At 37.3% G+C, this 15,813-nt stretch overlaps 1 protein-coding gene across 1 annotated transcript in view; it reads left to right on the top strand.

Annotated features, from left to right (window-relative positions):
* The window catches only part of GREB1 (growth regulating estrogen receptor binding 1), a 108,203-nt gene that overhangs the window by 31,099 nt on the left and 61,291 nt on the right, over positions 1-15,813 (top strand). The window contains 1 exon segment of the mRNA XM_050894621.1: positions 10,570-10,726. Within this exon segment, the coding sequence (XP_050750578.1) occupies positions 10,570-10,726 (157 nt within the window).

Genomic DNA, 15,813 nt, shown 5'->3' on the forward strand with positions numbered 1-15,813 from the left:
TAGATTGATATGTGCCTGGCCAGGAGCACTGTGACCCAGCACAGCACTTCTGTATTAGTGAGACATAAAGTCAGACCATTTATCATTTAGTATAGCCAGCACACAAATTAGAGAACAGCTTGCCAGGGTATATTGTGGTCTCATTACTTTGTTTTTGCCATAGTTGCAGAATAGATAGCTTTGAAACCTTCCTGTGCTCTACTGTGACAGGAGAGTGTTCATGTCATGGCGACCCGACTGAGTTGTTCAGTTGCGTACAGTGCTGACTCAGGAGCCTTAAGTGTCCTAACCAATTTGCCAAGCAGCAGACTCTTCTAAATCAAAAGAAGGAAAACGCCATAAAGATATAATCACTGGCAGTTACCACAGGTGTAAGATGTTCAGCAGTGCAATCAGAATATGAAACTTTGGGAGTAATTTACCGGATGTCACTGAGAAGCACCTGCTTTCATTACGGTACGGTATATTTTTTATTACATAGCTAGTATTTCCATGCTGAAAATTACAGTTACTGTCTAACGAAAGCATTAACATATCATAAGATAACATACTCACACTGCCTTATATTGGTTACTGGTCAAATATTGTAGTTGAGAGACATTTTACAGCTAATATTCATGTTTTAAGTATATGCATTTGTCTGCATTTTGTGTACCTCCTGCCTTGTCAGTCATTTACTGTCTTTGGGGTGAGTGGTTTTCTCTCAGGAAAACTTTGAAATATTAAAAAAAAAAATGCAGACAACTTGAATTTTTAAACTGTTAAAATAGACAGCTCAGATCTCAAAATGCTAAGTTCAGTTTCTTAAATCGATGAAATTTGAGCTTTGTAGTGGTTCTTTAACTAAAGATGCTTGTTTAATGCTTTTGGATTGCATATTTATGTTTGTGAATGTTTCTTATTTAATGTATTTTCAACATACAATACATGTGCAGCTGATCTCCTGATTGAGTATACCTTGATGTTCATTTTTATTTTGCAATGTAATATATTCATCTAGAGATGTATTTGCTATCCACAGATGGTAAAGCATATTTTAGACTGCTCCCATTGTATTTCTGTCCACTCTTTATTCATGAGATGGAAAATATGATCCAGATATAGTGTAGTGTGCTCTGTCAGAAGAAATCAGTGAAGGTCTCTTTCAAGCAGCGAGGCCCTTCTCTGTGAATGAGGTAAAGCCTCTAAACCTGTGCACTCTGTGTATATCCTTGGAGAACCGCCACAGCGACTGTCTGGCTCTGCCTCTGCTGCTCTGAAAGAGACAGCTCCAAAGTGTCTTTAAGCTATACATCCTGGTCTCCGTGTGTGCATGTGGCTGCCCCACAGACCGCTGCTGCAGTGCTTCCAGGAGTGAGCCTAGAGGGGTGGGCTTGCGGTAAGGAAAAACAAAAGTCTGGTTTTGAGGATGGCTTAAAAGCTAATCTGTACAATCAGTGTAGAATTACTTTTTGTATATTCATTTTGGATTCTGAAAAGGTTCTCAGAAACAGTCTCTAGCACCAGTAACCGGAAGAAAGAGAAATATACCCTAAGTGCTGATTTCTTAGAATTTTCTTTGGAAAACATGCATTTCAAGATAATCTCGCTCCTTCTGGCTTGCCAGTCTGCTTCCTACTGCTTTACTCTAAGATCTCAGGTGCTGCTGTACTTAAAGGTACAGAGCAGATGTGTGAGACAATTCTTGGAAAGAGAGTTGTATCTCTTTCCTGGGTAACAGTGAGAAAGCCTTTGCACTTATGGAGCTGGGAAAGGGAATGACCTAGACCTGAACAACTTAGGGATCATTTTTTACTAATTTTCCAGTCGCCACTTTGATCATCGCTTCCTAGTGTTGATTTGTGGCACCTCCTTCCCTCCCTTTCTCCTCCCTCTACTTGGCTTCTTCCTGCTGCTTAACAAGCTCAATTCGTTTTATGTATGTAATTCTTTTTTTAAGAGAGTTTGAAGGTGGTCTCTAAAAGAATTGCTTTCATCCAAAGCCAGGAGCTGATCAAAGCAACACACAAAAGCCGAATGGGAGCCAAGGCAGAGCTGCCTGACCAGCCATAGGGTCAGGGTTCTGTGCTGGAGAAATAGTAAAGCATATCAGCTGAACTATGCTGGAAGCTGCTGATAAGGGATTTTCTCTCCAGTAACACCTGCAAAGTTTATGAGATCCTGCAGGAAAATCAAAGAAATCTGCATCAGAATACGTTGTTTCCTGCAGAGAGGAATATGAAAGCATTTACGGGATGAAGTGCCATTGCCTAAATGTATTTATTGCCATATCATATATTAGGCTCAGTCTGCGCTATTATTACAATACTGGACTAGCACCCAGCTCTACATTTACTTTTATGAATTGGCTCCTTAGCCCAGTTGTCAGGATATTAAGGAATTACATGTATGATTGTCTATGAAAAGAAGGTTCACGCTAAATCAAAAAAGCAAGTAAATGAAAATCAGCGTTATCATTATGTCTGAAAATAGATTTCCAGTGAAAATTATAATTAAGAAACAAGTTAATAATAGATGTTCAGTCGTCTATAAAAAGTCTAATCAAGATTTCTTCTGAATTCTTTTTGCAGATACAGATTTTTATCAGGCATCAGTCCCAATAGTGATTATGATTATGATTTTTTTAAAATTTGAGTAGTAATCCAATATATGACTTTTCACAAAGGACTTTCTACTATGACCAATTTGAACTTTGGCATTTTTTCTTCTATATTAAGATAAGCTAAAATAGAGTGCCATTTTTAAACAAATCATTATTTTAAATGTCTCAGAAAAATTCAGCTCTGGTTTGGGAGTAGGCATAAAAGTTTCTAGGGTGAAAGAAGTTTAAGTTTTCTGTAGTCGTAAAGGAAGACTAAACTATGTCTTAAAACCAAAACAGCCTTTCATCCTTAAATAATTAAGGGAATCTGGTTGCAATTGGAGTTTTCTGTTTCCCCAGAAAACTACAATGTAGGCTGTCACAGCTTAGATTCCTTGTCACTAAATTGCCAACATGCCTTAGTCTGGATCTCCAAGCATAGCTGTATATTTTAATGGGTTTATGACAAGTTGGATTGCTTTGTATTTAGTCAAGCTTTATTTTTTTGGTTCAAAGTAAAGTTGAATTTGTATGAGAAGTTTAAAAATATGATTTTTTTTTTTTAGACATATCGGGAAATTCTTTTTTCCTTTTTCTGTAGAAAATATTCGTTTGCTATTTTTGCTACTGTTCCCTGCATGAATTGTAGCATTTTCATTGAAAAAATGAACATTCTATCCTCAAAACTAATGCTTGTTGGTTTGCAGTTGAAAAATTTCAGCAAAAATAAGAAAATACCTGGTTTTAGCTGAAGTTCTCTTTCCAGTGGCCAAAATGGATGTGAAATAATTTCATATTAAGAATGATCCATTAAATAGTTTAATTTATTATCTGCCTGAAGGAAAAAAGAAAGCAACAGCTTTTTAAGAGTGTTTTTATTGAGGTTGTTTAACATTGATTTGTCCAAGTCTGTTTTCATCCCTTTTGATATGGATCTGTGTGATTTTTTCCAAGGGCACAGAAGGCAGTTAACAAATGGGCTTGATTTTTCAGTAGGTGGGGAAAATTGCATATATTTGATTTCATTGCAAAGGTGTTTGTATTAATCTCTGCAGCAATCTCCTGAGAATAAAGACGTCTCCCTGTTATTTACTTCTGAAGTGAGTGAGAGAACTGATTTCAGTGATTAATAGAAGCAATTTAGCTTGGAATCTAAAGTTGCCAAAAAGCTCGGTGATGTCTTCCCACTTCCCACTCTTCCCAGTGCACTTGAAAGCTTGGCACCTTTCGATCTGCACTCTCGTTTCAACATCCTGTTGCTTGGAAACATGAGTCAGCAGAGGAAATATCTCACTGTTAATGCAGGAGACATCCCATGTCTGTAGTCAGCCTGATTTTCAAAATCAAAAGAAGATATCAGATGTAAATTAAAAGCAAATGCAAAAGAAAAAGAATTGGTAGAGAGATCTGAGTAGTCTTCTTGTAGTATATTCTCTTTATGGAAACAGTAGCAGAATTGTTCTTGGCTGTATAAAGATGGTAGGATTATGTTCTCTGTGACCTGTCATCAACCTTAATCAGAGTCTCTGTGTTTAATCATGAACTACTTTCCAAGGTGGCATTATTAGGAAACCATTAAGTTTAATCTGGTCTGGTCTGTAGCTAACATTTCTAATATAATTCCACAGGAGATATATGAGTTCTAAGATCTGGTAACAGAAAAGGAGCTGGAATTTCTGGCAAAGGTAACTGTGGTTTAAGTTAAAGCTTTTATGTTGCCTTTAAAATGTAATGGCCAAATGGGGTTTACTGAATTGCCATATATGAAACACAGAACAACTAGAGACTTTTAAATGATCTGACAGCTTTATTGCTGTGGAATAAATTACTTTACTGAAGAAGTGGATTTCAATCAGCAGATCCATAAGCGACTGCTGATTTTAATCTTATTAGTACTATAGAGTTGAACTCAGCAGAGGATCATAATTTCATTTCTCAGCAACTTTTGAAGCTTCAAAACTTGTCTTTCTGGGTAAGACTAACAGCAGAAAATTGAACCCTTTTTGAAGATTTTGATGAAAATCATAGGAATAGTAAAACATTGGTCTGGAAGTGAACTCAAATGAGGAAAAGTATTTAAATGTTTCCCACACTCCAGTATTATATCATAACCATCAGGCTTCTGAGCCGTTTTTCCCTCTCTCTTACTGCCAATTCATTCTAGCAGAATATTATGAGGAAAGAGATTTGACTTCCAGAAACTAATTTTTTTTTTCAGAAATTGGCAATAGTGCACCTATTTACTCTGCCTGTAGGTGGCTTGGTACCAACAAATAAAAAACTTAGTAAATTACTTCTACAAGTGATAATTTTGTGGTACATGAACAGCCAGATTGCTTTCTGAAAGAATAAGTTTTTCTTTGTCTTCCCATATGAGCTACGGCTGTATTTATTAGAAAATTAAACAGTTGCAGGAAAAATTCCTGTGTGCCAGAAATGAGTTTTCTGTTGTAATGTCTTGGCATGGCTCTGGTGCTAGCACTCACTCTCTGCAGCAATTCCCAGGCACACTTCAGAAGTTATGATGGGCTGGTGACTGTTCCCAGAAGGCATTTTGGATGGAGTAACCTTGTTTTGAGGCTAGTAGTAAAGACATAAGCTATAATACTATGCTGAGTCTGGTACGGGGTGAATATCAGAGTCTCTCTTAGTTCTCCTGAATCAAGAATTTTATATAACCTGTGGGAATAGATTTACCACACATTATCACTTTTACACAACACAAATGTTAAGATAGAAGATTAAAAATAATTTATTCTTCCAAATCCAAAGCTAAAGAAAGCACTGTCTGTAATTACAGATAGCTTCATGGAAATAAATGAGTAAAACATGATTACACAGTCTTGTGGCTGAACTGAATCCATGAGGAAGATCTTATAGCATGTATCACTACCATTGAAGAGAATCAGTTTTGTGCTGTGTCCAAATTTACTTTTCTTCTTATCCTACATTTACATACAAGTCCCTGCTTGTCAGAAGACCTGTTGTTTTTAGTACAGGTTTTCAAGAATTATTAGAGACTTTACCGAACTTTAGAAATATTGATGGATTTTAGATGTTATTGGATGGATCTAACTCATGTTCAAAGAGCAAAAGGATCACACTAACAACTTTTCCGGTAGTGATCTGTGAACAAATTGTTAACCTGCAGTGCAGAATGCTGTCTCCTCCCAGACAAATTTTAATAGATAGCCTTTTGGATACCTAAATCCATAGTTCATCCAAACAGAACTCCTCATTTTATGCAAGTGCCTCTTGCCATAGCGATAACAAATTATTTTGGAATAACAGTGAGTTTGGAAACATCTTACCATTCTCCTCTTAGAAATGATACAATAGAAATTACTCTGTTAGGCCATTTCAAAAGTATGAAAACTGGCTGCTTAAACTGGGAAAATGTATCCATTGCTATACTGTTTTGCTGGAAGGATTAATATGTTAAAGTAGTAACGTCAATTATATTTTAGAATGCAAAAGATTCACAACTTAGTACGAAACTTTTCCTCCTGTAATAATTTGTAAGTCGTATCTAAGATTGAATTTGTTAGTAATTAACCGTGTCTTCCTAGTTTCTCATGTAGATCCCTTGACTATTTTTTCAAGCCTTCTTAACACAGCCCACATATATTCTTTACTTTACTCAGTTTCTGCTGAAGGCAGTCTTTCTTTATCAGTCTATTTCAATGGGAGTTGTCAAAAGCCCTGGATTAATTTCCATGCTCTAAAGTCCATAGCTTTCCTTAGGATATCCAGTCTGTCCTAGGTATAGGATAAATTTTGTTCAGAATTTCTGTGCTAGATCTTCAGTCTTCACAAAATCTTAATACTCCTCACTGATCTTTATCACAGACAACTGCAACTAAAAAGTCACTAGTGTGTTACTGTCTTTGTTCCACTGTGCAAAAGATCTCCCTCCAAGATTTAGGTGATAGGACTGCATGTCCTCTTGCTGCTGGCAATTGCTCTGTGTTATCATGACCAGTCACTGTTACGGCTCTCGTGGTAGGTACTGCCCTCATGGCCGAGAGGGAACTCCTTTTCTAAATCACAGCAGCTGGAGTACAGGGTCATAGCAGAATAGTGCAGGTTTTCTTCAAAACCTGACTAGTTCAGCTGCAGTTGAACTTGAAGTTGACTCTATATGTGACAGACATTAACCCTTAAGATCCCTGTTTTTCCTAGTCCCTGTTTGCCACAGGAATCCTGACAGTTCCTTGTCTGGAATTTGAGGGCTGTTCTCTGTAGTGATTAACACGCTTCTACTCTCATTTCCAGATGCCTGGATTTGCCATCTCTCTTTGGCAGCATTATCCATGGGTTTCTAAGACATTGGCCTGACCTGCTTCATTTGTATCTGCAATTGTTTCTTAGGCTCCCAAGCTCCTCAGAGTGGTTTTCTTCTTTTTATCATGGTTTTAAGCAGCTCTTCCAGGTCCAGGTCTTTCCCTTTTTTCTTCCCTTTGTATTGGCAAGTATTTTCTCTGCATGCTCTCCATGGAAACTGACAGTGTGATAGGGAGGTGCACTTTGATTTATCAGTAGTTGGGGTCGAGGGCTATCCTTCTGTGTCACTGTGGGTTGGTTTTTTTAATAGATCTGGTCACCATCTATGTTCATGGCTTGGAATTTCACAAGCATTTTAAAGTTTAGCCTGTGGCACCCACTTGTATCCAAGAGAGACATAAATCTGGTCTGGGAACGCTGAGTTCATTGAAGCAGGAAAATAGGGCTCAAAGCCTTTGCTTCCTGGTGCCATGGAGTCAGCAATTTACAATTCAGGTACCACAGTCTGAGCAGCTTTAAAGAAAAGAGGGTATGACAACCATCATAGAGTTAGTGAGAAACAGCTTCTCCCTTGCTTGGTTCGTAGAAGTAATTTCTCCTGCAACTGAGGGAATCACTGGGACTCTGAATGACGAAGGCTGACGCTGGCAAAAAAGCTCCTGCAATGCCCATTTTCTGGTTCCAGTGGTGTGTGTTTGATGATGAAAATGGCTATAAAATACTTATCACATCTTCCAAAGTATGTTCCTGGATTTATGATTGTGTTTGGCACTGTGATTGTAAGATCCCACAGGTACATGAGAGCTTACCAGGTGTACAAATCCAGAAAGCATATTTTTTTTCATTTTACAAACCCATTCACATAATTAAATTAGCACCCCAATGGATAAACAAACATACTTATGTTGTAAAGGATTCCAGGACCTGCCCCTTGCACAAATAACTTAATCTTAACAGATTCCTTATCTGTAACATCACACTGATAAGATGCCGGTTTCTGCCATCCTCAGGGTTAAATATAGGGTTTCTGTTTTGTCCACTAGTGGGCTCTATAAATCCTGAGCAAGTATGTTAAATCCCTGTAAATGGTATATCTATTTCTGTTCCTAATAAACTGTACAGAATAATAGCTGACTCTGTCTATGGAATAGAGTTTATAAACAGAAATATTACAGTGTTTTCTCATTCATGACAATTAGATCCAGATAGTGATCAGTGGAGCAAGTAAGCCTTCATTGCATAAAGCAGTCTGCATGCTTATTCGTCTGATAATGCTTTTGAGTTGTCTCAGAATGTTTTGTCTCACTCTGGATGAATTTAAAAACTTCCTATTTTTCATGTGCTTTAATGAAGCTTTTCAAGAAGTGAATAAGTTTGAAAATCAGGTAGACCAGTCTGCTTTGCATGGTCACATTGAGAACAGGTAGTATCCAGCCCTTTGTAAGAAAAGCCTCTGCCACTGCAGTCAAACTTTTGGATATTCTCTTTGTGCTGTATCAGTGATTTTTTTAAGTGCAAAAAATTTATGAATTTTGGATGTTATATGAATTTTTCATGTTTTGGCTCTGTATTTAAATAAAGCAGTCTATGTAAGAAAGTGTGTGGAATGGATGATAGCTGAATGCTGTTTCCATTCCTGAAGGTGTAACTTCGAATGTTAACATATTGAGAGCATGTTCATGCATTTTTATTTCTCTTTAGTCTGAACTTTCACGACTGTGATGAACAGTCATGTAGAACCATATTGTACCTGCCCCTGAAAATGTAGAGATGGGTCCCTGAGCCCGCAGATGCCTCCAACATAACAAGAGAAAATATGAATTCATGATATGGGAAGGAATTTAAAAGAACAAAGAATTAAATAGGTATCTGTCAGGTATCTCGATCATTATTTGTCCTTGTTACATTAAACATAAAACATCAATGTAACAAAGACAAATAATGATCGAGATACCTGACAGTCATATAGTGGTTGAAGGTTGCATTAGAATAACAACTAAACACCTTCTAGTGCTTTTGTGTAGAAACAGCATTTAGTATATTTCATTTCAGAGCTTGGCCTTGGGTTTCCTGCATACACACCTGATAAAGCTTTTTAAGGACAATACTGATGTCAGGCTTTCCTCATTGTCTTCAGCTGTGTTTCGTGTAGGTGAAGCAGTACTTAAAACAAGAGGAGCCAGAGGGTTCCTATCAATGTGGAAAGGGATCTGTAATCTGCTTTTTGTGTTGGAAGAGAAGACGCATCCTCACTTCCATATTAGCACTGAACATCACTACAGGCTTTGCAGCTTCCCATTTACCCTTCACCAAATGGATACATCAGTACTACTCACTGCAACTTTTCTGTTTGATTTTGTGTATATACATGAATATTTTGCCAGTAGTGCCTGCTTTTAATCTAGATCATATTCTTAAATGCTGCCTGCATTGTTTTATAATTCTTATTGTGCTTCTATTAATACTATATATATAATATCAATATGCTGTATTATATAGTATTAACTATACTATATATATAGTATTAACAAGATGCAAACAAGTATACATAAATATGATTATATATGTAAAATATGCTTTACAAAGTCATAAAAAGATATCCAAATCATCAGCTTTGTATGTTGTTCCTTTCAAACCCATTTTTCCATCAAGAGCAGTATGTAGTTTCACAGTAGTTATTCTTTTACTTGACTGATTCCTACAGGATGCTTCCCAACAGGCTCATTTCCCAAGCAGTACCCAGTGCTGAGGAGGGGCTGTTCAGTGTTTAGGAATTACTGCCACAAACAGGAAGCATTTCATGCTTTCTATTCACAGTTGCTTGAGGAGGGAAAGGACATGGGGCCCAGGGCAAGAGCTACTTTGTAATAGGAAAAGAAAGCTGACATGGCTTTTGGTTATACCAGTTCATTGTATTCGCTGTGGAAAGCAGGCGGCAGTTAAGTACGTGGGATATTCAGCTGGTATAGACTGACTCCTCGATGACAGAATGAGTAAATTATGCAGTTTCACTAACAATAAAGTCCTAATAATTAAATGCAATATCAAATAAATAGATAATCAATAATGGCTCATTCTAAAAAAAAAAAAAAAAAAGGCATTTTTACAGGGAAAAATACTGCTTAAGGTGAGAAGGAAAAGCCATTATATTTCACAATATCTGAGTTAGAGGATTGCTACCTTATTTATGAGACAGCACCTCTAAAAGATATGTTGAACTGCTTTAGCCATGAGTTTTCAGCCATGATGGGCCATGCAAAGATAAATAGATAAAACTGTGCTATTCTCCAGATCCTTTAACGTTTATTCTGTTCCAATGATGTAAAACAGAAAGGCTGTTTAACAGATGAGATTGCTGACTATTGAAAATGCATCTCCTCAATTGCTATATAAACCAAGGAATTACTTGAATCAGATTTCTAGCCACATCTTCAAGAAGGTGTCAAAGCTTGCTTTCTTTCTGCTGAATTACAGAAAGCTGTTACTTTTAGATAACTTCCTGTAATTTACCAGCAGGATCTGCTCAGCAACTGCTGCAGTCAATGTTCTTTTCCTTTGCCTTTCTTTGTGGACAATGAAGCTTCTCTCTTTCATGAGAAATGTTGTAGTCTGACATCAACATGCGGTGATCGAATTCTGAGTGCTAAAATTGAAATATCTTTTTTTTTTCTTTTCTTCTTGTCTCTTTTTTTTTTTTTGAGAAGATGGGAAATTCTTACGCTGGTCAGCTCAAGACAACACGGTTTGAAGAAGTATTGCATAATTCTATTGAGGCCTCTCTCCGCTCAAACAACTTGGTTCCCAGACCAATCTTTTCTCAGTTGTATTTGGAAGCTGAACAGCAACTGTCATCACTGGAAGGTAGGAAATAGTGGAATTTATATTTCTGCTCAAAGACAATTCTGCTGTTTGCTCTCCCAAGGCTCAGCACACACATTTCAAATCAGAATACAGAAAAACAAAAGTATTTAAAGTTTTTCTTTGGATTTTTTATGATCTACAAATACATATATATGTATTAAAAATACAAACTGCATTGTCTTTTATTTTGACAAAATTAAGCCACTTGCTTGCTCAGATTTATCAATATGCATAAATTGAAGTACTAGGAATTGTTCCATTAAATGTGTGGAGGAGATTCCAATGGAGGAATCTTTGGAGATTTGGAACATAAATCTCTTATCCTATAATTTATCATACACTGCTGAAAGTTATACAGTAAATGATGGTAAACACATGATAGATTTATAAAAGATATATGCTAAGACTGATTTTCATTGTGAGTAAATACAGCAGAAATATTTTTAGCTTTTAAGAAGGTTTATAATTACTTTGGGTGTAATATTTTTAGTTATTCTGTGGTTGCAAAGGTAAAAATTTAGAATGTGTTCTCTTGTAAACCCTGCACAAGTTGGTATTTAACACATGGGATTTCTCACTGAACTTTTGTGTGTGTTTAGAGAAGCCTGCTTTCTGAGTTTCATTTGCTCAGTCTTTTTTTTTTTCTTGGAAGTAGTATAGTTTAAATGAACTGTGTAGATCTGCTAAGCAAACTCATGATACAATTTGGTGTTTTGGTGTGCTGTTATGTGTAGTAGTCTCATGGTTTTCAGTGAGTTTACTGGTGTGTGCAGAACACCGGCATGTTGGTGCAAGGTTATGTTTAATAATTTCATTATTTAGCCATTTCTGTCACCAGGGTGGTGTTCCATTTCTTTTGACCAGGTCTATTTCCCCTGTCATACTTTGCTAAAGATGGCTTAGATATATATGTAATGAAAGATGCATAATGGTTAACAATCCACAGTAACAGAAAAAAAAAAATGAGCCCAAGAAATAGTAGTAGATAAAAGTATTTTGCACAGATTAAACTCTTTACTATTACCTCATGGTAACAGCTGAGAAAACATTTCTTGAAAAAGTAAATCTGCTCACAGCTCACACATCATTAGTCATTTTCTTTTTTTTTTTTTTTGCTAATATAGGACATAATAATGAATATACATTCATTGTTTAAATATATATGCTGCTTATTCCCTACACAAAGTAATCCTTCTATCAAACGCTTCTATGAGGATTTCATGAACTTTTCCATGGCAACCAACTGTGATGTCACAAAATGGATTATGACATCAGTTGGGAAAGATGCTACAGGAGCAGATGCATTGTTCAGGAACAAAAGTGCGATTTCACACTTCTGTAACTTCTTTCTTTCAAGGCTTTCAAAGAAATTTCCAAACCTTGAGGGGCTGATTCTGTTTTCTTTGCAGTTAATGGAAACAGAATTGAACTGTAATTAACTAAGTGTCTCACAACAGCCTGGCAGGGAACATTCCTTTCATGAAAGTTTCAGACAAGGGGAACTCTGAAGGGTCCTGTATAGAGATTTTCCTAGGTTGTTCCTCAGGTGGGAGAGCTCTGCAAGCTGGTGTTGTACTCCAGCCTCATCATAAATTGAAATTTCCACTTCTAGCTACATGAATCCCTGTGCTCTGAGGGCCAGGAGGCACCTGAAGCAGAGCGCCATCCTTGGGGTCTTGTATAAGGCCCTGTCCTCCCCTCTCATTGTTATCTTTCCTTGGCCCTGGCATCCTGACATGGTGATGTACTCGGGCTATCCTTGGTCATAGCTGCCGGCTGGTCCTCAATGCAGCAAGTGTTTTCCTATGGTGAAGCAGACATGATATAAATAATTTAAACAAGGTAGTGCAGTGGGTCAATGCAACCCAAGTGTTTTGGCTTTCCATTTTGTGGACTGATAACATGTTATAGATGTTCAAAGTAGCATTTGACAACAAAACCAGCCACCAGTAAGTAAGGAAGGCTGATATTATGAATTTTTGTCTCTGATGATGTTACAATATCAAAATTCCTAGAGAGCCTGACAATTGAGTATGTAGTCAGTTTAAGAAAAAAAAATTGGAAATTCTTTTTTTTAAGCTGTATCAATCACCTGTTGTAACTTGTCATTATTTTTAGGTTTGTTTTTTTTTGTTTAGAAAACATTTTTCTGTCTCCTTTTGATACGTAAATGACCATCTAAACCAGAAAAAAGTACCTAGCCACTGAGACTAGCCTAATATCATTACATATCTGTCATAATTTATGCCTAAAAATAATTTATTTGTGCAAAAGAGACCGTAGTGTGCCTAGAGACAAGTTAAATGAACATGTTGGTCCCTTCTGGCCTAGATGTTACATTTTTTGCAATGAATTTGCAAACACATATTTTCCAGTGAGTATGGTTTTCCAGTCTACACATTCTAGATTTGAAAAAAACATACATATTATAAACATATGCCTTTACAGTCATTTATGCAATTACATTTGCCTATAAAATTATTTGTAGCTATGAACATTAAAAAAGTACCACGTTCACCTAAGTTGGTTTAGACATAATATCAGATCTCCTTGGCTCCAATAATAGTATGTTTTTTCATTCTGTTTTTTTTTTTTCCTTCGCCTTTTTATTATTGATGCTCTTCTCCAGACCTGGCAAATTCATGTAGTGCTTAAAATAGTCCAAAAACATCATTATTTAAACAAACCTCTTGCTAGATTTTTCATTTCATCAAAAAGCCTGCAGTTTGCTGTGGTCTCACTGGTTGTACATTTCTAATGAGGGTCTTCGAAAGTCTTCTTAATTTTCTTAGCCTTTGTAATTGCAGAACATATCTGCAAATGCCAATAAATGGTCTGGATGTTCAGGAACTTTCTAGGAATGTGCATTAAAAACTCTTTACAATAGAAGGCAAGGTTATTTGGCCCTACCAGGTTTAGATTTCTTGCATAGCTCTGTTTGCCTAGTTATTACCATATAAACTGCACATTAAACCTGTGGACTGGATTGCCAGTTATTAGAAGTCAGTATGTGCAAATCAGTGAGGCTCTTTAATCTAATTCTTCACTTCTGAAATTAAAATCCCATTTGAATCACAATCACATTCGCAGTTTTGATTCTCTAATCACATCTTACTTCTCAAATACAAAATATATTTCTTCCATTTTTCTCTTGTGCTCTTAGGTGCATTTGGGTGCCATCTTTTAGGCCTGTGTATTATGTTTGTGCCAAAGAGCTGTGAAGCTGATTTCAAAAGTTAATGACAAGCATTATTTTTCTGTTAGCATGCAAGTCCTATACCACCGATATCACTGGGACTTCAGTGGGAAAAGGATGGGAAGCGGCGTGGCAAAGCAATGCAGAGCAGCAGTGTGGCAGCTGGCTCCACTGCAGTGAGATTGTTCGTTGAGTGTTGTTGTATTCAGCTCTGATAGCAGCACCATGTTCTGGCGTGAACTTTGCAGCTAACTCGTGTCTGTGGTTAACTGGTTCCTTCCTTGATCTGCATTTAAGGGAGGCTGGCTGTTCATGGATACAATATATTTTGTGGCTGTTTATTTAAGCCCTAATGCTGCAATCAGTTTGTGGATAATATCAGCCCTTTGAATAGTCCCACTGAGAAAAAGTTATATGTATGTTAAAGTATTGGCATTTTTTGGATCTTCCACTGAGCTAATCTAATACATAAACCCAGTAAAAAAACCTGGCCGCTTATGTTTGCTTAGTTAGTTTTCTGCTGGGTTAGCAAGCTGGGATGGCTCAGCATAGGCTCCAGTGTCAGCTGGCACAAAGAGGAAGGAAGGAACTTCATGGCTGGGAGTGTGGAGAAAGAGAGGAGAGCCAGACTCACCCTGTTTGCATTTGGATGTTAGTCAAGGTTAGGTCATAACACATAACTTACCCCTGACTTAAATAGCAAAGACGGAGAGCTTCACTTTCCCCTTTGTTCACTTTCAGCATTTTTGTCTTTAGACTACGCCCTTAAAACAGTCGTGTTTAACGTTCTGTCCTTATCTGTGTGCCCCAGGACTGAAGTTTGATGTTTAGATACTTAAAAGTAAACATACCCTTCAAATCCTCTTCTAGATTGGGGTGTAAGTCTTAATAACCTTTAGAGACAAATCTTCAAACTCCAGATTTACTTTCTTCAGCTTCCTCCCTAATTCTCATTTATCCTGTAGTATTTGTTTAGGTGATTCTACAATAATTTGCCAATAAAATAAAAAGATATTGAGGAGGGTCATAGGAAAAAAAAATTCCTTGATGAATATCCTGTGGGATTCCGAGTGCCTGACCTAAAGTCAGTTGAAGCAAAGAGAGTATGTCCAGTTGACACTGAGCTTTGGAGGATGACTGCAGTGTGCTTCATTGTTTTTCTGTTTCAAGACTAAAAGCTGGATCAACAGAATAAAGTAGGAGCCTAACTGCTATTTTACTTGCCCAAGTCCAAACAGCTATTCGACTTCTTGCTGATCCTCAAGTACCTGCAGCCCTTCACCACCCAATTTTGCCAGTGAAAGCTCTCTGTGTTTGCTGCGGGCATGTCCCTACAGAAGCCAAGAAGCTAGGAGCCTAAGACATAAGCCCCGCTGGGTTCACTTAGTACTTGTGCCCTATCTCTGTCATATGTAAGGCAGGATCTGGTCTGAAATTTTCCTTAGTCCTGTCCATAGAAGTGTTCTCCCCATTTACCATTTAGCTGCACTCCTCTGCTTGCCAGCTTTGTCCCGTCTGCCATGAGTGTGTCTGAGCCATAAGAGGGGATGGAGTCATTGCTCAGTATGTTTTGCTGGAGCTGTTGCATTATGCATGAAAAAATTATTCTCCTATGGGTGGAGAGAAGGAAAGAAGCAGTCTCTAGTTGAAAGGCTGAAGCATACACCAATAATATGCAGGTGAATTCTCTTAACAAGCAAGCTATCAGGTAAAAATGCTGATTTAGGTAGCCGGTGCACCAGAAAAGTGGTTTACAGCAGAGAATCTGAAGAATAAACACCTAAAGCCCTCTAAAAAATGAAGCCTACATCATGTATTCTTTTCTCCAGCATTCAGTATTGCCTCCTAGAGTAGCACAGTCCATGCATAGGCTGCTGTGAGTTGTCTTCCT

Source organism: Gymnogyps californianus, chromosome 3, assembly GCF_018139145.2.
Source record: "Gymnogyps californianus isolate 813 chromosome 3, ASM1813914v2, whole genome shotgun sequence".
In the NCBI taxonomy this organism is placed as follows: Eukaryota; Metazoa; Chordata; class Aves; order Accipitriformes; family Cathartidae; genus Gymnogyps; species Gymnogyps californianus.